The following is a 22,147-nucleotide window of genomic DNA, read 5'->3' as shown; positions in this document are numbered from 1 at the left end:
AGCACTGCTGCTGCATTAATGACACCTGCAGGGAAAACAAAAGCTCTTTTCTGCTCCAACTGGTTGCACTGGGAGGGCTCGGTGGTTCAAGGAGCACTGCCCGAGGGATGGGAGAGGGAACCTGGGAGGTTCCTGCAGCTCAGCACCACTCCTGCCAGCACACAGGCTGCAGGAAGAGCCCCTCCGGTGCCAGCTGCTGTGCGGCGTGTTTTGGGTTGCCAAAGGTGCGAAACGGGATGGAAGGCATCCAGCATTCCTGTGGTTTCTTTTTAATATCGGTTTCAGGCAGATGGGAAAAACTCCTCATTCATAGCATCGAGGTGGGTGGTTTGCTCCACTCTCTCCTTGGCACCAGGTGCCTCATGCCAGGTGCTGCTGCTGCTGTTTGATGTCCCTCTTGGTGTCCCCAACATGAAGTCCTCCCTTGCTGAACCACCCCTTGCTGTCCTCCCCTTGGTGTCCCCACCTCCATTGTCCCCTCCTGTCCCATTTTTAGGGATGATAGCTGCTATATTCCCATTTCAGCATCCCTTTGCAGCCAGCTGGACCGGCCTCATGCTGGGGCACCTGAGGATGGATGGACACGTGGACGTTCTGATCCCTATCACCTGCAGCAAACACTCAGGCATTGTTTGTGCTGCTGGACAGCAGGAGCTTCTGAGCTGATAGCCAGCTGTAGAGTGAAAAACCTGATGACAAACCCAAAGGGCTTAAGGACGAGGGGCTTTAAAGAAAAAGCTTTTCCATCTGATGGAAGACAGCTCCGAGAACCCCTCCATGCTGCAGGGAGGCTCTGAGCTGTTATCTTGCAGGTGGGAGTGCTGGAGGAACACTGCAGAGCATGTTCTGGGACTGCCCCACAGCTCTGATCCCCTCCTTCCACCACCTGCTCTGCACTCTACCTGCTGCCCATATGGCTCCAACCCACCCCAAAGCAGGCTGCCCTGCTCCTCCTACCCAGGCAGGTGCTACCCAACTCCAAGCTAAGATCCAGTGCCATAGGGGAAGAGCTTTCATCTGATTTTCTTCCCCTAGAGGTGTTTGGGGAGGTTTCCCATAGCCAAGGCAGCATCCCTGTGCCAGCTCTCCCCACTCAGCACCCAGGGAAATTCCTGCAGCCCTCATTAGAGCAGCACCTCTGGGCAGCCCTAATTGCAGGGAGGGAGCTGGGAAGCATGTAGATGCTGTGAGCCACCCTCTGCTTTGCTCGGGAGATGGATCAAACAGTGAGGGTGGGGCAGGGTGCCCACGGCACAGTGCTGCATCACCAGGTGGCCCTGCATGGGGGGCTCTGGCAGTGTGGGGGTCCAAGTAGGGTGGGGGTCCTGGGTAGGGAAGGGTGAGGAGCTCTCTTGGAGCCTCTTTGTTGCTGCTGGAACCATTCCATGTTCCCATTTGCATGGTCCGGCATCCCTGCCCCTGTGCCAGGCTCCCCACCTTACAGGTTCTCCTGAAGCCAAGGCTGAGGGGGAGCCCAAAGGGTCACCCCATCACACAGCACCATGGTGGGCTCACAGGAGTGCCAATCTTCCCTGCAGGGGATGGAGAGCATGGGAATGCAGAAGGCATGTGCTATGCTTTGAAGGCTCCTGCTGCTGTGCCTTGGTTTGGGTGTGCTTCTCTGGGTCCCAGGCAACCCAGAGAGGTGTCCTCAATGCAGAAGTGCAGGAGCTTTGCTGCAAGCTGTGCCACATGTGTGCTGCAGCTTAAGTGCAATGCATGATGCCATCCATGTTTCTAGCCTCTGGCCTGCACTGAAACCCTGACATCCCTGAGACAAAGAGAATGATGCTCATTGCCTGGTATGCATTCACCACCGTGTCTTGCAATGTGTCATAAAGCTGTTTGCAGTGTGCATCACAGAAGAGCTCAGTGCATATCTCCTATTCCCCTTCCTTCCCATGGAAAGCAGGGCATTCTCAGCCCCTGCTGATAACCACCCAGGGTCAGGAGCAGCCTGAGTGCTGCCATCTTTTTTTCTTCTTTTTTTTTAAAAAAAACATATTATTAATTGCCCTTTATCCTTCACTTTCATAGTTTCATTAGTCTACATCCTTTTGCACGGGAGGAAGAGCAGGGAAGCTGCCCTATTCTCCCCGTTCTGCAGCACAGAGTGGGTGCTCTCCTCCTGCAGAATTGCCATCAGCCTCAAAGAACAGAGGGATTTTTTTCCAGGAAAACATCAAGGAGCAAAAATGCACTCAGGCTCCTGGAAGAGGCCCAGCACCTGTTGGCTTTAAAAGCTTGATGGAGCTTTCAGCTCTCAGCAGCACAGTGAGTGCATCGCTCTGAAGCCAGAGTGCCCCCAGTGCTTTGCAAAACGTGGGCGTGTGTGCGGCTGCAGAGCACAGGAGGGCTTTTCTTCCCCTTTCTGGCTTGCACTGTAGACCCACGAGCTCAAAAAACAAATCAAGCTCTCCACGCATTTTAAAAGCCCTAAGCCACGTGAAGCCTTATCAGTCAGCCCCCTAACTTATGGGATACTCATGCAGTCCCCAACCCGTGCTAAATCAATATCTCTCTGGAGATGGATGGAGAGATAAATTTTAAAGAATAAGCTTAATTTTATTACAGCCTTCTGAGTGGCCATCGCGTGACAGCGTGCGTCAGATTGACAGGGGTTTGATGCTGGGTAATGGCACATCAGCGGGCCCCGCTCCTTTGATGTACGATAATGGCGCATCACCAGAACAATGGCGTTTTGATAGATTGTATTAGAACGTAATCAGGATGATGGGGCTTTGATATATTATGTAAGTACATCACCAGAGTGGTGCTGCTGTGACACATCACCGCAGAGCGCTGTCGGAGCCGCCGCGCCGTAATGGATTTCAATAATACATCAGTGGGGCCGGGAGCTGTTGGTGGATGGACACCTCTGCTCCTGTGTGAGGGCATGGGGGAAATGAGGGTGGTGGGGCTCCATGGGCTGCATCCTCAGGCATTGCCTCTGGATATGGCAGCGGGTGGTGGAGTGTTGGCTCATGGGTCCATCCTCACCCCACAGGTGCATCCCTTGTGCTATAGGATGGGGCAGGTGCTGGTGGCTGGTTGTTGGTTATCCTCATGCTGGGGACATGTAGCTGTTCATGCTGGGACTGGTCTGGTTTTCTTCTTCACTTCAACAAAAAAGGAAAAGCCATCTAAATTGGTCCCAGGTGAAACCTTTTCCTTCTCTGAAACAGCCACATTTCACTCTTTGAGCTCTTTTCTTTTTGAATTACATTGGCTGCACCTAAACATCCTCCAAGATAAGAGAGGTATCATTCTCTTCCTCGCACCAAAAAAGCCAAAATAACAACGTTCAACTATTTAAGCTCCTTTCTTTCCCTAGAACCATTTCATAGAATCCTAGAATCCTAGAATGCTTTTTGGGTTTGCAGCTGGGTGTTTTCAACCTGCAGGTGGGTATTAGTGCAGAACAGCCAGTTGACGTGGAGGTGGCTCCATCCCCAGCACCAATGGCTTCCTGAGCCCAATGCCAGGCTGTGAAATGGTTCTCTGCTCTGAAAATGAATTAGAAAACAGAGGAGGAGGCAATGCAGGAGACTGCCAAAAGGGATCTCTCAGAAGTGGAGAATGGCACTAATATTTGGGGAAATTGAAATTCCGACCATGAAATTGCCTATCATTTATCATCCCCAACCACCTTACAGAGTAAGAAAAACAGGCATTAAGCCTTATTGCTTTTTAAATACTTATGATCTCTGGGAAAAGCAATCTAATCTACTTCCCTTAATGTGCGTTCTACGAGAACGTCCGCGAGTGTAACGGTGACATTTGTGCTTGTTGTGCCTTCACACCTCCAAAACAGCCATGTCAGGCTGATGTTGGGGGGGTCAGAGGATACACCGCCAGCTCACTGCGTCTCAAGGGCTCTTCTCCTGCTGTAACCACCCCTGGTGGGAGCAGTAGGGCCAGGAAGGCAGAGCCCAGCAGGGAATTCCATGTTCTTGCCCTTTCAGAGCCCAGAAGAGCCAGGCTGGCCCTCCAAGCAAAGAGGAGTTTTTGCTGCTGCTCCATGCAGAGCCTGATGCAAAAGGCTGCAAGTTCTGAGCAGCACTGCCCCATCCCTGTCCCGCTGCCATACCCCACAGCAAGATGGCAGCCCCCACCCTTTAAATGAGCATTTTCAATGATTCTACCCCCAAACTTGTATGTATTGCTGGCAGCCTCATTGCCCCTGCAGGCCTGGGGATTGCATCCCTGGTTCCAAAGGCAGCACCCCACCGTGGGGTGCTGGAAAAGGATCTGGTTGCCATAGGGTTGGGGTTTCCTGCGCCTTTCTGCTTCCAGGCTCTTGGGAACAAAGGGAAGAGAATGTAATTTGGAGGACTAAGCCCCGTTCAGGTGGGATTAGGTCATCGCGGATGATGCACAGGATGATGCAGGTGCTGAAGGTGGCCCCGAGGCTGCAGTGAGGGAAGGGAAAAGGAGGTGGGGGGAGGGGGTTTGCAGCCTGGTGGCAGCTTTGAGATGATGGACTCTGGGGCTGCTGAGCACCACAGATGCTCATGGTGGTGTTTGGAGTGTTGGGTGCAGGGACTGCTTGGGCACACGCAGCACCCACTCCACTCTGCATCTTGTAGGATGCAGAAAGGGCTCTGCTGTCACCGTCCCCATCTCTTCCAGGAGCTGATGCTGAGCTTGCAAGCAGCACCTGCCTGGGTTGTATTGCTCCCAGCTCCACGCACACAGCATGTAGCACACAGCAGCAGCTCCTCTTGCTGCACCCACGCCTCACGTCCCAGCTCTCACCTGCTGATGGTCAACCACAAAGCAGAAAAGGAAAAAGAGGAAACAAACAAACAAACATAACCCCCCTCGAATGATAGGGGAACATAAATTATCCAGAACTGGCAAGAAATGAAAGTGTTGCGTGGTCCCCTGACAGCAATGGGATGAATAACTGATGATGATTAGTTAAATCATAACACTGCTCATGCCATGCATAAATGATGAGCCAACTGCTTGCCGTGCCCTGATGAGATGCAGCGTTCTCCGCTTTCTATCATTCCCACTTTGTAGCCCCAAAGAAACTACCACATTTCTGCATTTTTGTGTTATCTGGCACATCAAGCAATGCGACAATGAATATATATTGACCTTATTATAGCAGCCGGCTGCTTGTGCCAGAAGCAACCAGGCATACTTTGCACAAATTAAAGCTGTCAGCATGTAATTTATGGTTCATTGCAAAAGAGGAACAGAACTCTGAGGGGAACATTGTGGTTTGGGAAGCAGGTAGGTAGGCAGATGAATTGCATGATAAAATATCTTGCTAATGATGTGATGTTAAAGCTGAAGTGTCATTTTCATTCTGTTTTGCACATTTTTCGTTATTTCTTGCTGGAGATGATTTCCCCCTTTCCACGCTTTTGTTTTTTCTTTTCTTTCTTTTTTTCTTCTTTTTTTTTTAGCCCTATCCAAGAGGCAAATTACTGCTTATACCTGAAAAGGATGGAGTAGGTGTGATAATTTATGAACAGACAGCCGCCGTCTGGAGACGATGCGGTGGCACTACAGGGCCACGTCTCACACACCACCAATGGGTGACAGCTGGGGCAGCGTGCAGTGGGAGCTCTGCTCTTTTCCAGAGCAAATGGCCTCAAGGAGAAGCAAAATAATCTCTATGTGAACGTTGGTCCTGTTGCTGTGCATGGCAGCAAAAGCGTCCATCCAACATGGGGTGCTGCAGTAGGATCTGGTTGCCATAGGGTTGGGGTCTTCTGCACCTTTCTGCTTCCAGGCTCTTGGGAACAATGGGAAGAGAATGTAATTTGGAGGACTAAGCCCCGTTCAGGTGGGATTAGGTCATCGCGGATGATGCACAGGATGATGCAGGTGCTGAAAGTGGCCCCGAGGCTGCAGCAAGGGAAGGGAAAAAGAGGTGGGGAGAGGGGATTTGCAGCCTGCTGAGCCCAATTAGTAATGGATAAAATAATTTGTGCAATACAGCATTGCTGAGTTATTGCAGGGCTCAGCCAGCACTGTGACTCACACAGCTCCACACAGGGAACCCAAGAGAAACATCTGACATGCAGCAGTGCAGCCACATCACCCTTGGGCTGGCAGGGGCCACCTCTGCAAATCTGGTTTGGGTTCCGCTTTGGAGGCAGCCCCACTGTCACCAATGTGGGGTGTCCACCTCTGGGTAAAGGCATGCAGTGATGCTGCTGGTGTTTTGGAAGATGTGAGTGTGTCACAGAGTGAGGCATGTCCTGTCCCTACAGGGTGTCCCCAGGAGCAGCACATTCCAAAGTGCTGCATTGTTCCCCTGATCCTGGCTATTCTTGCTGCCACGCTCTCCCAATGGGCTCCGCACATTTATCTGATGTAACCCAGAGACGTGGCTGCTGTCACAGCACATCCCAGCCACGGTGCCGTGGGGGCAGCGATAGGAACAGCCCGTCAGTTCCTATCCGTGAGGCTGTGACATGGAGCCTGATGTCACCACACTGCTCAGGGTAGCACTGAGAGCCACAGTGCGAGAGCATGGAGCTGGAGCCGGGGAGCAGCAAGAGTGATGCTCCAGCACCTTGTATCCATCCACAAACCCAGGGCACCACCTGGAGCCAAGCACTGTGTTTGCCAGCATCTATTTTCCTCTTGGCACACTTTGCTTACTCCACTGCCCATCAGCTCAGCTCCTTTGCCTATGAGGGGACATTGCACTGCTGTAATTGATGCTAATTGGCAGAGGTCTGCAGCAGGAGCTGGCTCCTGCTGTGCTGACTCCCAGTGCCCTGTTCTCCTCCCAAAGCACTGTGGTGCTCCAGGCAGTGATGCCCACCCTCTCCTTATGTGCAATAGCTCTTCCTTTTGCATTGCCCATCATGTCACACACAGACAGCCCTGGGGCCGCCCCCTATCAGACCACAAGAGAAAGGGTAAAAAAAACCCCAAACCCAACTTTTTAAACCCAAAATGAGCCCAAGCTCAGTGCGTGCTGGCACTGCCTTTGAACCAAACGTCTCTGCAGCCACTGACAGCTCAGCAGCAGGAGCAGTGGCAGCATTCGTGAACTATTAGTGTTAAATTATTCCAACAAAAGCAGGCCTTGATGTTGCGTTGAAGTTGATAACTTGAGGACGTGTTTGAAAAGGATAAAAGCTTCGCCTTCAAAGGATGGATCCTCTTCTGCATGAGACACGCTGCCGAGCGAATTAACCATTTTTGTAATGAGCATGCCAATCATGGGGCTAATTAGCAAGCCTGGAGACTCACGATTTGGCATCTATGCATGAAAAAAACCACAGCCATAACCACGATTAGCTGTTTTCTTGCTGCCCCGTGGCATGTCTCAAGCATCCCACATTTGCATCAGCATCAGGAAGAGATGCAGGCAGGGTCTCGTGGGGGATTTGGGTGCTGCAGGAGCTGTAGCACACTGATAGCTCTCCTCACTTCACTGAAGGTGGAATCCACCCCAATCTCCATCCTCAGCAGGACTAGCTCAGGTGGGCACTTAATTAAGGGCAAATTGAGGTGTGCTCCATTCAGCTGAGCTGCCACCATGACAAGAATGGGTGGGGATGTGGGAGGAGGGAGCTGAATCATCACCTCTTCAGCTGTGGCTCCAAACGGAGCTGGGTGAGGGAGGCAGTGCTATGGGATCTGTATGCTGGTGTTTGAGAACTGTGGAGGTGTGTTGCTCAGGGATGTGGTCAGCATGGTGTGGTGGGGCTGGGATTGGTGATCCTTGAGGTATTTTCCAATCTTAATGGTTGTGTGATTCTGTGTCTAAGAGATGGCTTCAGGTTGCACTAGGGATGTTCAGGTTGGATATTAGGATGCCTTTCTTCTCTGAAGGGTGATAATACGCTGGCATGGGCTGCATAGGGAGTGGTGGGCTCACTGTTCCTGCAGGTGTTCCAGAACTGCAGGGATATGACACCTGGGGACGTGGTCAATGGACACAGTGGGATGTGCTGGGGTTGGGCTTGGGGATCCTAGAGGTCTATCCCAACCTGCATGACTCTGTGATGCTATGAGTGGTATGGTGGGGTTATGTTGGCTGTAGGATGTGATCTTAGGGACAGTTTCTAACCTTCATGCTCTGATTTTCTTCCTGCTGCGGGTGTGGGGCTGTTGGTGTTTGGGCCACACTCAGTGGCAGTGACAGCAGAAGGGGAGAGCAAAGCCTTCCATTCGCAGTGCCATAGAGACAGGCTGGAAAAAGAGCCCGCTGGGGATTAACACCCTGGTGGTACTTTAAGCTGTCACTTACAACTCGAGATCTGCTGCTCAGCCCCTGGGGTGGGATGGGGGGGGGAGGAGGAAAAAGCCTTTTCCAGGATCTTTTTACAACCACGATAGCCCACAAAGCAAGGCCCCAGCACACAGAACGTACCCAGTAATTAGCTCTATAAACACACGATTTGGTGGATGTAACAAAAGCTGTAATTTAAAATTTGACACCATCTCCTTTTCCCAGGAGATGGGGGGGGGGGATGGAAGTGGGGGGTTGTTATTAATAGCAGCAGTACGAGCTTGTATTTTTCTTCTCCGTGGCGCTTGGGAGGGGGGCAAATGACCTCAGTGTGAAGAAACTTTATTTTCTACTGCCTCTTGATTTATGTGGGGAATCTGTTGCATGATTAGCGCCTATCATCAATAACCACGCGGCGCGGGCTGACAGCTGCTGAGTGGAATGAAGAAACCCTGTGAAGCAAATAGCTACAAATTTCCCTGACAGCCCCGGTTCGATTACACGGCGTCAGCTGCCAAAACACCAGTTATTACAGGCATGGAGTGCCACGAATAGCTCGGCGCGGAGGAGGGTGATGTTAACACCCCCCCGAGCTCCTTCCCCTCCGCGGGGGCATTTGGGGATCATTTATTTGCGGCAGCTCTGTGTGCAGCCTGTGCTGCTGATGGAGGCACCGCTGCCCCGTGTGCTTTGGGCTGACGGGTGGTGGGGAGTTGCCCCTTCCTTCGTTGGGGCTGTAAGTGCTGGAGGGGTGTTGTATCAACCCCAAGCCCTGGCTTTCCAAAAGAACCCCCTCTAGGGGTTGGCCGAAATGTATGTTCTAAGGGAAAGAGAAGAGGAACCCCAAGGTTCCCTTCCAGTCAAAGGCCTTCTGTGATTCTATGGCTCTTTGGGTCTATGATTCCTTGAGTCAGTGGTTCTGCAGTTCTGTGATTCCATGGGTCTTTGGTTTAGTGGTTGGCAACCCTGCCCATGGTGGGGGAAGTTGAAACCAAATGATCTTTGAGGTCTTTTTCAACCCAGGCCATTCTATGATTCCATTCCATAGTTCTGCAGTTCTGTGATTTCATGACTCCGTGATTCTACATCTCTATGATTCCCTGATTACGGAGGTAAAGGTGGGACCTTCCTGCCTTCTTTCAGCATTGGAGCCAATGGTGCAAGAGCTGTGCAGAGCCCAGGGTGGGTGTGTGGGGGGCACAGGGTGGCTGTACACATGGGGAGCCCCACGCTGTACCTCACATCTCACACCGCTCCTTGCAGGAGAAGCCCTTGGCAAAACAGGAGCTGTTTGCAAACAAGGAAGCACAGCCAGCGTCATTCACAAAAACTGCACAGGAAACAGTTGGGGATGACGGATGGATCCGAGGAGCGTTCTGCTGCTGGCAGCCTTTCCACGTGGGAGCAGAGGTAACACCGAGCAAATTGCTTGCTGTAAATTATTCAGCCCACACTGCTTAGTGCTTAGTGCGTGCGCCCCGGTGGGCTGGGAGCTCAGCTCCTCACTGCAGTAAAGAATTCTGTCTGTGCAGGGGGAGAGCTGCTCCGCTCCCACCCTGTGCATGGTGGAAGGGAGTGTGGTGGATGAATGGGGTTCAATGCTTTGATAGGGATGTTAGTGAGCGATCATAGGGTGTTTCATCTTGCTGAGCTCCACACTTTGCATCCTGGCTTCTTTCTGCTGCTTCCCACCTTGCCCATTACAAACCAGTGCCTCTGGAGCTGCCATGCCCTTTGCTTGCTGGCAGGGAGCAATGGGAGTCCCACTATGGCAGCACGCAGCCAGCTGACACCAGCACTGCCTGATGTTTCACGTAAAGAAAGTTTTTCTTCGCAAGAAACTTTTTCCAGCTCAGGGGCTGTTTTGAATTTGGGTTTTCGTGTTGTGTTCGGTGCCAGCGTTCAGTGTTTGATTCTGTTTTGATGTTTATTTTGTTTTCTGAGAGCTGCACAGCACGTCCCAGCCTGAGTCATCATTGGGAGATGTGGTTCTCAGCTGCCAGGAGTGCCTGTGGGGTGGCTCCTGGGGGGGGCTGTGCTACAAGGAGCACCAGGATGAGCTGGCTGTGCACCCTGCTGAGGCTGCACATCCTGTAGCAGTGCATGCACCTTGCTGCAAGGCATGAGTCCTGTGGCAGGGCACACACTGTTGTAGGCACCACCATGCACTGATGCAGAGATATTGGGCTGTACTCAGCTTGTGTCCATGCAATGCCCAAACCGTGTCGCTTTCTGCTGGAAACTCTCCAGCTGCTAATGCAATATTTATGAATCGAGGCAAACAAGGACTCTGATGTAAGGAAAGGAGCTGTCTGTGTCGTGGTGATGTATTTGAGGGGAACGTTTTATTAGAGAGGCTATTTTGCAACAGCACGCTATTTGGAAGGCTTGGTGCACAGTTTCACTCCCATGGAGCAGGGCTCCACCACCAAGCTGGAAAGCAAAGCATTTCTTCACTTACACTGGGTTGAAGGCCTCCTAAAGACAAGGTCTGCATGCAGGAGGAGCATGCACTGCACTTGGGGAGCTGCCCGTGCCTGCTCTGAGGTCCTTTGACAGGTCTGAGCTGCTCTCAGCTTTCCTCTTAAAATAATGGAGGTGTCAGCTCTGGTTCACGGACTGGTCAATGTTTTAATTCCGCCCTAACTTTATAAGGCAATTTCATGAATTATACAGTGTGGTAACAGAAGGAGCTAAATAAAGACGCAACACTAGCTGTGTTTAATAAATACACCCTCGCTATCCACGGAAGCTATTTGCAAGTCAAAAATACGGCACATGATGATATAGCTGTCGATTGCAAATTATTTAGATTACAGCTGGGTCAGCACTATTTTATGCTAAATCCCATCAACTAAAAATAAAAGGCAGCGGCTGTGCAGGGAGCCGCAGAGCAGAGGCAGCTCTGCCACAGGTCCTTGGTGCTGGGGATGTTGTTCCCATATGGGCACTCAATGGGGCTGGGGCTGTGTTAAGGAATTATTTACCTGCAAGGACATCTTTGCAGTGTTCTCGAGCTATGTTGGATGTTCTCAGTAGCCTGTGGCTCCCATAGAGTTTGTCTTAAGGGTTGTGGGGTTGATTTGTGCATAGAGGCATTTGTGACTGCAGATCTGTATGGCTTGGGTTGGTTTAATGATTCATCCAATCTTGCTATGGACCAGGCAAGATAAAGCAGCAATGCCTGCACTTCTTCTGCATGCTCTGTGAGTTGACCATAAGGTATCAGATTGGCCCTAAAGCTGTTGTGGGGGTGATCCCAGGTAACAGAAGTGACATCAGTCTTGGCTCTAGACCAGCAGGCACAACACTATGCCTGCTCATAGAATCATTAAGGTGGGAAAGGACCTCTATGATCATCACATCCAGCTGTGTACTGGGAAGGAACCACCATGGAGCAGCCCTTGGCCACCAGCTGGGAGCATGTCATGCATTTCATCACCTGCAGTTGTGTGATGGGGGATGCCTGTGGTTCCCAATCATTTGCAGCTCTCTGCCTTTTGTTCACCCTCGTGAAATTAGAAAGGTGTTAGTAAAGCAGCCTTGATGAGCAGAATGATTCATGGAGCAGCATTTCTTTAAATAGAGCTTACATTCTGGAGGATCTATTTGTTTTTCAACTGAAAGTCATCCAAGAGATACGCTGTGTATGTTCCACGTAGGTTAATTATGCCATTTATATATAAGATAAATTGCTCAGTGGGAAGCACATCCATGCTCTGCTTTAGGTTGATTTTAATGCTTTCTCAGGGGTTTTTAAGCCCCTGCAAATTTCACAGTGAGTTGTTATGACCCCCTTCAGCTCTGGCAGACATTGCATTGCTGTGTGCTCCTCATGGCCACGTTCCTGAACTCTGGGATTTCTCTGCTGCTCCTTCCGCATCTGAAGTTGAATGATGTGTGAGATATTGAATTGCAGCTTCTTGTCCTTTAAAACCCCCTTTGATATCGCAGCCTTCAGAACTCCCCGTTCTGGTGAGCCTTCCCTGTGCTTCATTCTGCCTCCTTTACACCCAGTGCCATCTCCTGTCTGTTCCACCTGCCAGAAGGATCCTGAGCACAAAGCTTTCCTCCCTCCTCAGCATCCTCCTGCTCACATCCTCTCTGCTCACAGCTATTCCCAGTGTCCCCTCCAACGCGCAGAGCTGCAAATCACTGCTGCCCCACGTGTGCATGTTGGGGTTTGGATTTGCACAGCGCTCCATCCCAGGGTCTGGAAGGCATTTGTTGTCCCTTTCAGCTCAAGGCTGGATGAGGTGGATAAGGCTGACTCCCAGTGGCTTGTGGACTTGAGATCCTCGTTCTGCTTCCTGCACCAGAGAGGCATTGCAGGAGCACGCTGCTCCTGGGAAGTCCGCCCATGCACATAAAGAGATTTGTATCCTTTCCTTCCAGATGCTGCAGTTCTAAGTGCCCGGGTGCATTTTGTTACGGTTCCCCAGATAACAGCATTTGGAGTAGCACTCCTTCAGAAAATCCATGCAAAACCATCTGTGATTTCCTGCTCGTGGATGGGTAATTGGATTGGAGAGGAGGGTGGGCTGGGGGCTGCCTGTGCTTCCTTGCTTCCAAAGCTGACAGTGCTCACAGCCCAGCAATAGGAGCCCCCAGCACTCAGCCCTGGTTGCAGGGAGCATCTTCACCCTACATCCCCAACTGCCTCTGCATTATTGAAGCAGGAACCTCATTTTTTTTAATTCCCTGCATTTCTTTATCTTTTAAAGCAGCCTTTAAAAAGCTGCAGATTTTTCTTTGATATCGTTTTAATATCTGTGATAAGTTCCTTCAGGGCAAAACCCAGCTTTGTTTCTACTGATTCATTAAGCTTTGGGTAACAGTGGCCCTTCGAACCTTCTATAGTCAGGGTGAAAGCGCTGCCAGCACGCAGCCCTTCTCACCCTGCCTCGTCCTGAATTTTGCATGGAGGTGTTATTGCCACCAAGCTCCAAGTGTCACCAAGGGCCACCAGGATTGGGTTGCTGCTGCATGGGCACCCACAGCAAAGGCCTACAGCAGCCAGACCCAGCTCCATGACAGCAGCCAGGGTGGGCAGCTGCAAATCAGCACCACCAGCTGCAAATCCCAGCATTGCCAGCTGCAACCCCCTGCAGTACCAGCTGCTGCACAGGGCTGCAGTGCATTCCCAAATGCCACAGGTGGGGATAAGGTCATGGCACGCTGCAAGTGATGCATTGCTCCATGCCATCACCAATCCCGAGCAACCAGATGGGCTGTGGCTGCAGTTGCTGAACTGGAGAGGCACAGAGCTGCGGGCATTGGGCATCTGCTGCTGTTGTGGTCCAAAGGACACACAGAGGGCTGAGGTGAGCACAGTTCTACACACACTCAATGTTTCTGTAGGGTTTTTATTTTTAAGGAAAATCATCCATTTCCCATCTGCCAACTCCACAGGCAGAGCTGTGAGCGCAGCCCCAGCTCAGATAGAAGGCTGCAATACAAATCTCTTTTACCTCTCCAGTCTAAGGAGCCACCGAGAGCTTTTTGCTGTGGGATCGCAGCATTCCTGCCCTGCTGATTTATGAGCTCTGCTCAGCACAGAGCATTACTCACAGGAAAACTGGTGGCTTGGAGCAGCACCTTTCTGCTCCCCCCTGGGCCAAAACATGACTGCTCCTGGAGGAGATGGTTGCGGCTCTCTGTTGAACACAGGTTTGGATGTCTTATGGGATGGGGACTTGTTTTCCAGGGATTCGGATGTATGAATGACAAAAGAGGTTCTGCCAAAAGAAGCTTCACCCAGAGATGCAATGAGGATCAAAGCCGTGCTGTGAAGTTGAGAAGTGTTCCCCTGCATGTTTTCCTCTCTCCATAATATAGTTCTGTATCTCTCTGCACCATGTGTTGCCTGGGAAGGAAGCAGAGGCAGCAAAGCCCCATTTCTCCAGGGATTTCTCCTCTTACAGAAATAAAGAAGTGCAGCAATTGCTTTGGAGAAAGCTTGATGTGAGGCATTCCACATCCCATGGATGTTCCATTGCATTTGTGGGGAGAAACAGAGAGCCAGCTCCTGCAGCTGACCAACACACACAGCCCAGCATCCTGTGGGCTCAACGCATGGAGGTAAGTGTGCACAGAGTGTGGGTACACTGCATCCTGCAGCTCCCTTTGGTCTCTCAATAGTTCTGTGCTCTGCACACTGGGGTGCACAGCCAAGGGGACCTCTGCTCCCAGCAGCTCCCAGGGCCACCTTTGGGTCCACAAACCCTTTGCAAACAGTTCTCATGGTTGTTGGAGCACGAGGGGGAGGGAGAGGAGGGAAGGGCAGAGACTTGGACACGGGCTCAGCAGTGATTGTTTACAGGCCAGTAATTCAGGTTGCAGACAAGGCCCCATTGATGCGTTCCCAACACAGAGCAGTTCAGCTGCTAACCCTGGAAAAGAGGCTGCTGTGCAGTGCAGGGCTGTGTCCTGTGCTATGGGGAAACTGCCATAGAGCTGGGGCAGCCCCTGCAGCACTGTGGGGTTGGGGGGCACCGGGAGCCCTCGGTGTGTGCTTTGCATGAGGGTTGCAGCCATGAGAGGTGCAAAGAGGGAAGCGTGGAAGCTCAGCACAAAACCCAGCAGCTGCATGGTGTGGGTTGGGGAGCACATCCATACAGTCCCCATGCTCCCCAAAACCCATCCTGGGAGCTTTAATTCTGCCTGGCCGTGCCCAGCCCTAAAACATTAGCTTCACATTATCACAGGGTAAGTCAACAGGCAGGGAAAAATCGACCGAGGTTCCGTTTACCCACTTCTCTTGCACCTTTGGAGATGAAACCAGAGCTGTGCTGTTAAGTTACAGTGATTTATTGGTGGGCTGAGGAGCCGGGCTTTAAATACTGCATCTTAGGGATGCTGGCAGCCCCGCTTCCTATAAATCTTAGCCGGTATTTCTTAGCCCTTTTATGCCAGCTGCTTTCATGTATTCAGAACCTTTTCCGCGCAGTAGCCTATGAAAATATTGAACCGATGCCCAGAGCAACACCAGGATATGAAGGGGAAAACTTTAAGATGTTTTGTAACTATTTTTTAGCAGAATCTGCCAAATCTTAATTTTTCCAGTTTACAAGTAAGAGCCTCCGACCATCTGTTTGCTGTCAACCCGTGTTTGTTTGGAAGGGAGTTTTATGATTTTTTTCCATCTCGCACTCCTGTTCTTACAACCAGTTTACTGAACTTCATAAATGTCAGCTTTCACAGTTGTTTTGCGAGCCAGTTATGATTTAGGATTTAATCAAAAGTGAGCAGTCAGTGTCTTTAATCAATCTGAATGGAGATCAAAAACAAAAGGAGCGGGGACTGAAAAATGAACCATTTAATGTATCCCAACAGCCTTTGAAAGCGCCTTATTTCCAACATAATGGCTACCAGGAATCATTAGAAGAAACTTTAAAATATAACAACAACAACCCCCCCCAAAAAATAACTACCCTTGGAAATTGCTTGTTGTGTTTTTAAAGATAAAAAGGGGCTGAGATAATTTAAGGCTTAAAAGCGATCCCAACCTTTTAGCTCATTAAGTATTAAAACCAACCCGGCGTCAGGCGCTGTGGGCCGGGCAGCTCTTGGCAGCAGTGCCCCATATCTCCACTCTGCCCCATGGGGCTGCAAAGGGCACCCATGGGTGGCTGTGGGCTGGGAGGTGCAGCTTGCATCCCACCAGCAAGAAGGATGTTGTGTCAAGGCACATGAGCTGGGACAGGGAAACCAAGTCATCCCAATGGGTGCAGAGCAGCGCTGTCCTTCCTTGAGCTGGGGTGCTTTGTGCTTGCTTCTATGTAGTGTGTTGCCTTGAGCTGGGGTGTGGGTGCTGCTCACAGGGCAGGAGGTGCATTGAGCAAACCCTCACCTAAGGGCTGAGCTGCTCTGAGCCCTGCTGCAGTCTCTGAGCCAGCCCCTCTATGGAGAGGAATATTCACCTGAGGCTGAGGCAGCACACAGCAGGTTTGCAGCCCTGGTGCACTGAGCACCCATGCTGTGCAGAGTGAAAAACCAAACCTGCAGTGCTGTCAGGCTGCTTCACTGCTGCAGTGTGGGGGAGGCAGAAGGGAGCCCTGGGGGCAGAGGGCTGTCCCTGAGCCGACAGCTCCTGCTTTCAGCAGAACATCCTGCTGCTATTCTGCATCTCCTCCCGATCGATGGTTTGATGCAGCTGCAGAGTTCGTATAGCAACAGGAAAACCTCATCCCGGGGTGATGTTCTGTTCCATTTGAAATGATCTCTTGGATGAGGCGCAGGAAGGAGTGGATTTGAGCTGTAAACACAACCCCATTTATCACCTTAACCACGTGTGCTCTCCTGCCTTGGGGAAGGGGTGATATCCCTGTAGCCCAGGCTCAGTGGCACGGTGTGGGTGAGCCACAGTGGGGCCATTAAATGTGCCCAAAGGACAGTGGAGCAGTGCTGGCCATGCTGTGCTGCTCTGATCTGATGACAAATCAACAAGGCCTTTGCAGATGCGTGGCTCCAGCAGTGGGGCTCCATGGGTACCCACTGCCTGTGCATCACTGGATTTGGAGGTTGGATGCTGGGTGTAGGGTGCCCCATCTTTGAGGTGCTAAAGGCCAGGCTGGGCAGACTGATCTGGTGGGTGGCAGCCCTGCCCATGGCAGAGGGAGTTGGAACTAGATGGGCTTTAAGGTCCCTTCCAACCTATGTAGTTCTGTGATTGTGTTCTGGATAGCAGGTGTTAGGTGCCAAGTGTTGGCTGCTGGGTGCCAGGTATTGGACACTGGGGTGCTGGGACTGGATGCTGGGTGCTGAGAAATGTTCCCCATTCCAGGAACCCTGGGGGGGTTCATTCCTGCCTGAAGCCCCGGCTCTGCGTCGCCTGGCCTTGCAACAAACATTATGCGTTATGTTGGTTCTACTCTATAAAATTCCTTCTGAATCTGGGGAAATGGGTTTTTAAAATCAGTTTTAAAGCCCTCCGGGGGCTCTCTATATTCTCCCAGGCTTTCCTCTTTATTTGTCCCCTTATTGTAATCCACTCCACTTATGATGTATGGCTGCAGCCGAACATCTGGCTCTCATCACACCTTCTGTTGACTCACTGCTCAACAAAGGGGCTGAGATGAGTCCCAGATGTTCTACTGTGTCCGTGCTCCCTCGGCCGCATGCTTTTATGGTGAGGAATAAACAGAGGTGGGTTTGAATGTCAGGGGGACCAAACGCGTGCTGCCTTGGGGTTGGGAGCACAAGGGGGGGTTGCACGCGTGTGCTTCCTGTAGGAAAATGGCACAGATGAGGGTTTCTTTATGGGCTGGAATAGGCATGTGTGGGAGATACAGCCCTGGTGCTCTGACACCAAGCGAGTGATGGTGGTGGGTTTTTGATGCCCTGCTCACCCCTATCCCCTTATGGGGAGCACTGCAGCATCCTTCTCATGCTGGCATCTCCATGGGTGCAATATCCTGCAGTGATGTTGATAGGACAAGAGGTGACGGCTTTGAGGTGCACCAGGGGAGGGTCAGGTTGGATATTAGGAAATATTTCCTCTCCAAAAGAGCGGAGCTGCACTGCTCAGCAGCTCGGGGAGTGGAGTGGGGAGGGTGGGGGTCCATCCATGGTGGTGCTCCAGCACCGCGGGGATGTGGCACCGAGGGACGTGGGCAGTGGGCTGGGCTGGGGAACTCAGAGGTCTTTACCAGCCTTAATGATTCTGTGCTTCTTTTGCATGAAGATAAGACACTGCCCGGGGGACAGCACGCAGGTATCGGAGCTGCTGAGCCTCGGGACGCCAGAGCAGAGCTGGAGCCCGACGCTGAGCTCTTTGATTCTCTGAGCATTGATGTCGTTTCGGTTCATCCTTTTGTCATTGATATTACGTGTTTATCTAAAAAGGAATCTCACTTTCATCGCTGTGGATTTGGGGCCTTTTTGCTCTGCATGACAACGAGGTGGGAAGTAGCTATTGAGGGCTGGTAACCTCTCCGGAGAGGCTTCCCTTTAAAATGCCCTCTGCAAATACCGTGTTAGACAAAACAGCTCTGCTGCCCGAAGGCATTTCCATCCGCAGCCACAGCCGAGGAGGCAGCGTATCAGAGAGCAGCATTTCTCCAAGGCAAATGGATCTGTTCTCATCTGGTTTTCCTCTTTGATGCATTTTTATGTTAAGGACTCTAAGTGCTCCTTTAATAGTTCTGGCCCTGTCAGGGAAGCTGATGGTTCTCGGCTTTCTTGTCTCTTCCAGCCTTCCATCCTCGAGCTCCCCGGCTGTGCCCTCTCTGGGAAATGGTTTTCCATGTCCGTGCCGCTCCGCCTGGCTGAGCCCGAGCCGGGAGGATCCGTAGCATCCAACGTTGTTGCCCCAAAACGCGACGTGTCCAATTATTCGCCTGGATGACAGGGAGCTCCCGGGAGAAACCCAATGACAACAGCCGAGGTGAGGAAATCAACGTGCTGGGAGGTGTTGGGACCCCCATAGTGTTAGTGTCTGTATCTGAGCACTCACAGAACTGCAGAATCATGAAGGCTGGAAAGACCTCTGACAACCCCCAGCCCACCCCACCGTGCCCACTGACTGTGCCCTCAGTGCTGCATCTCTGTTGTTCAGGAACACCTCCAAGAAGCCTTTGGGTGCTGCAGTGCCGAGGGTCTCACCACACCTCAGAGCTTCTCATCCCTCCTCCTGCTCTGCCCAAGGGCACAGGGTGGGTGTCGGGTGGTACCGAAAACCTCCATGTCCTGCTTTGGGAAGCATGTATCCACAGCCTTCAAGGTAAGGACAAGAGGATCGGAAAAGCAATGGACAGCTGGTGACACCGTGGCACTCAGGGAGGGCTGCTGCACACAATTGCTGGCAATAAGCTCAGGCTGAGCTCTCCATTGGGGTGACCTTCCCCACAAAGCATCCTTGCCCCTGCTGGCCCATGCTGCTAGGGCTGGATGCAGGTCTCCACGCAGTGCTCTGCATCCAAGTGCACACACCAGGCTTGGGTTGCTTTACAGATCAGTCTCCCTGCCCTCCTTCTTGCAGAGGGCTGGGTGGGTTTTTAATGAGCTTTTTGAAATGCAATTTTAAACTTTTTCTTTTTTTTTTTCCTCTCTCTTACGGAATCTGCTTGTATTTTTATCTCAGTTTAGAATGCACAAAGCTTGACAATTTTGTTCTCGGAGTCAGTGGGATGATCAAGGTTTTTACAGTCTACTAAATTATTAAAGGAAACTCAGTTACTCGCTAAATATTATTGCTTCCATACTGTCAGGGAGAAGATCACAGTAATATTTTGTTAATTCAAACATCTTTCTCTTTCTCTGAGGCCATTGATGACAGGCAAAGAGCTTGCATAATGTACAAAGGTGCTTGTTACAGCAAGAGGACGTAATTAATGTCAGCAGGAGCAATAAGTCTTTGCACCAGAGCTGTGCAGCTGGCTGGAGCGTGTCCACAGCTTGGCTGGCATTTCAGATGGCCACCCGGCTGTAGGGTGCCCGTAGGCACTGGGAGTGGTTTGGTACAAAAAGAAAGGATTTAGGTCAGAGTTTAGGGGAAATTCTTCACTAAGAGGGCACTGAGGCACTGGAACAGAGAAATGGGTGCTCCATCCCCAAAGATGCCCAAGGCCAGGCTGGATGGGGCTCTGGGCAGCACAATCAACTCCTCCATGGCAGCAGGTTGGAACTGGATGAGCAATGAGGTCCCTTCCAATCCAACCATTCTGTGGCTCTAGGACTGTAGGATTCTGTAATTCTACAGTATCCTCCACAAGCAGTTGCCCCGATGGGGCATTGGATGGCCAGCAATGAGCTGGAACACCCCATGGTGAGGTGGCCACATGGGACCACAACATCTGTATCAGCACCAGCTCTGTTCCCTGTCTGCCTGCAAATGCCCCCAGCCCTGCAGGGGAGAACAGGCCACCCCAGGGGATGTGCAGGGAGTCCCCTGTTGGCTCATGGCAGCAGAGACCTGCAGGCAGGTTTGCCTTTGGGGCCACTTGGCAGAAGACGCCCACAGCGAGACGCTGCCACGCACAGCCTGGGGCTCGTGTGGTTGTGTGGCAAGTTGTATTTTCACACCAATGTTTTTGGGTTTTGTTTTTTTTTTTCTTTTTTTTTTTTTTTCCCAAGTCATTACAAGCTAAACAGCTCAAATAGTCTTCAAGGTGAAATCTGCTTTTCATTACTCTGTAAGGGCACTGCGGCTTCATTTTCATAAGTTACATTACCATATGCAGCATTATAGTGCTTTGCTCTGCTACATATTGTCAACATTAAATAACCTCTTTTTGTGGTTACATCATAAAAATTCTTTAGATCTTGGAAGCAGACCGCGAATATTTGCATATGTATATCTTTAATTTTCGCAGAACAGGCTGGCTACCAGATGGGTGAACCAAATAAGCCTCCAACATTTATCTGAGAGTTCGACGTTTTCCTGTGTTGTTAACCGCAGAGGAAACTAGGTGGTTTGCAGCCACGCTGAGCCGCTGCCAGCCCCCAGCCTTCGAATATTTTCACAGGGAGGGGGGAGAAAGGGAGGGGGCTTTTTCCTCCGAGCCAGATGGCCGTATGGAATCAATAAAAGTCCATTTCAAAAGTTTGTTTACTTAACATTGAATATAATATGCCTTTGTGGTCCCTTTGCACTGCACAAAAATGTGATCCAGCACCGAGCTAATGAGGAGAGCGCTGTGGAGGACATCGCTGCGCTGGTCGTTGCCTTTTGCAGCCATCTCGTGGGCTCTGTGGGGGCTTTTAGGGCTTGTGGGGCTGCTGTGGGGCAGCAGGGGCTCTTTCTTTCTTGCTGGAGCTCTGATTGGTGGTACTTGGGCTGTGAGGATGTCAGTTGCATGTTGGGTTTTGGAAATTCAATGTTGGTAGCTGGACGTTGGAAGTCAGATTTTGGATATGGGGAATTGGGTGTTGGGTGTTGAAGGTTGGATGTTGGATTTTGAGTGTTGGAAGTCAGGTGTTGGATATGGGAAGTTGGAAGCTGTGCTTTGGGTGTTGGAAGTTGAATATTGGAAGTTGGATGTTGGACGCTGGGTGTTGGCCATTGGAAGTTGGATGTTGGGTGTTGGAAGTCAGGTGTTGGATATGGAAAGTAGGAAGTTGTGTGTTGGACATTGGAAGTTGGGTGTTGGAAGTCAGGTATTGGATATGGGAAGTTGGAAGTTGTGGGTTGGGTGTTGGAAGTTGAATGTTGGAAGTTGGACGTTGGGTGTTGGCCATTGGAAGTCGGATGTTGGATGCTGGAAGTTGAGTGTTGGAAGTCAGGTGTTGGATATGGGAAGTTGGAAGTTGTGGGTTGGAAGTTGTGTGTTGGACACTGGAAGTTGGGTGTTGGAAGTCAGGTGCTGGATGTTGGATATTGGAAGTTGGGTGTCAGAATTTGAACGTCAGAAGTTGGATGTTAAATGTTGGATGTTAGAACTTGGATGTTGATTGGGTCCTCAAACAGCCCCTAAAACCTGCGCAGGAGGAAGGCTCAGCATGTGTGAAATATCTGAAACCTTGTAAGGTATTCATCTTGTGCTGTAATTATTTTTAAACATCCCAAATTATATGAGTAGTACAGGAAAAACAATGTCGGCTTGTCTTTAAAACACAGCCTTTCATTACGGAAATCTGTCATCTGTTAATTCATTAGAGCCCCGACAAAAAGAGCTGAGATCAAAACTATTTTAAATGATTCCTGATGACACACAATGGCAAATTTCAGCCATTATTCCGGAAATGTAACCATCATTCTTTCTGCTGGATTCAACAAGGGTCTTTCCTCTGATATTAATTGACTTCTAAGTAGTTGCACATGTTGTTGTTGTGTTATTGCTCAGATCTCTTTCTGAAGTGCGTGGCGATGCGAGCAAGAAGCCTTGGGCTCCTCAGATCTCTCCGTCAGACCCGCACAGCACTGAGCTCTCAGCACTGGGAACCAGGGGCTCACAAAGCTCTGGGTTCTGCTGCCTTTCACCTGCTTCAGTGAGT

The 22,147-nt window shown here is 50.9% G+C and overlaps 1 protein-coding gene across 13 annotated transcripts in view; it reads left to right on the top strand.

Moving 5' to 3' along the window:
• Nucleotides 1-22,147, top strand: part of LOC107318996 (uncharacterized) — a 50,547-nt gene that overhangs the window by 27,901 nt on the left and 499 nt on the right. For 2 of the 13 annotated variants that reach the window (XM_085515171.1, XM_085515175.1), the window contains 3 exons: nt 9,476-9,622; nt 14,137-14,293; nt 18,408-20,756. In XM_085515171.1, the coding sequence (XP_085371297.1) occupies nt 9,476-9,622; nt 14,137-14,293; nt 18,408-18,560 (457 nt within the window). In that variant the 3' untranslated portion in view covers nt 18,561-20,756. Of the gene's footprint in view, nt 1-8,623; nt 9,395-9,475; nt 9,623-12,452; nt 12,631-13,919; nt 14,294-18,407; nt 20,757-22,147 lie in introns of those variants that run through there. The other 11 variants (XM_085515176.1, XM_085515178.1, XR_014934241.1 and 8 more) reach the window with 10 other exon arrangements.

Source organism: Coturnix japonica, chromosome 14 (genome assembly GCF_054131305.1).
Source record: "Coturnix japonica strain WE chromosome 14, WE-NBRP24, whole genome shotgun sequence".
NCBI lineage: Eukaryota > Metazoa > Chordata > Aves > Galliformes > Phasianidae > Coturnix > Coturnix japonica.
This window is presented reverse-complemented; position numbering and strand designations above follow the sequence as displayed.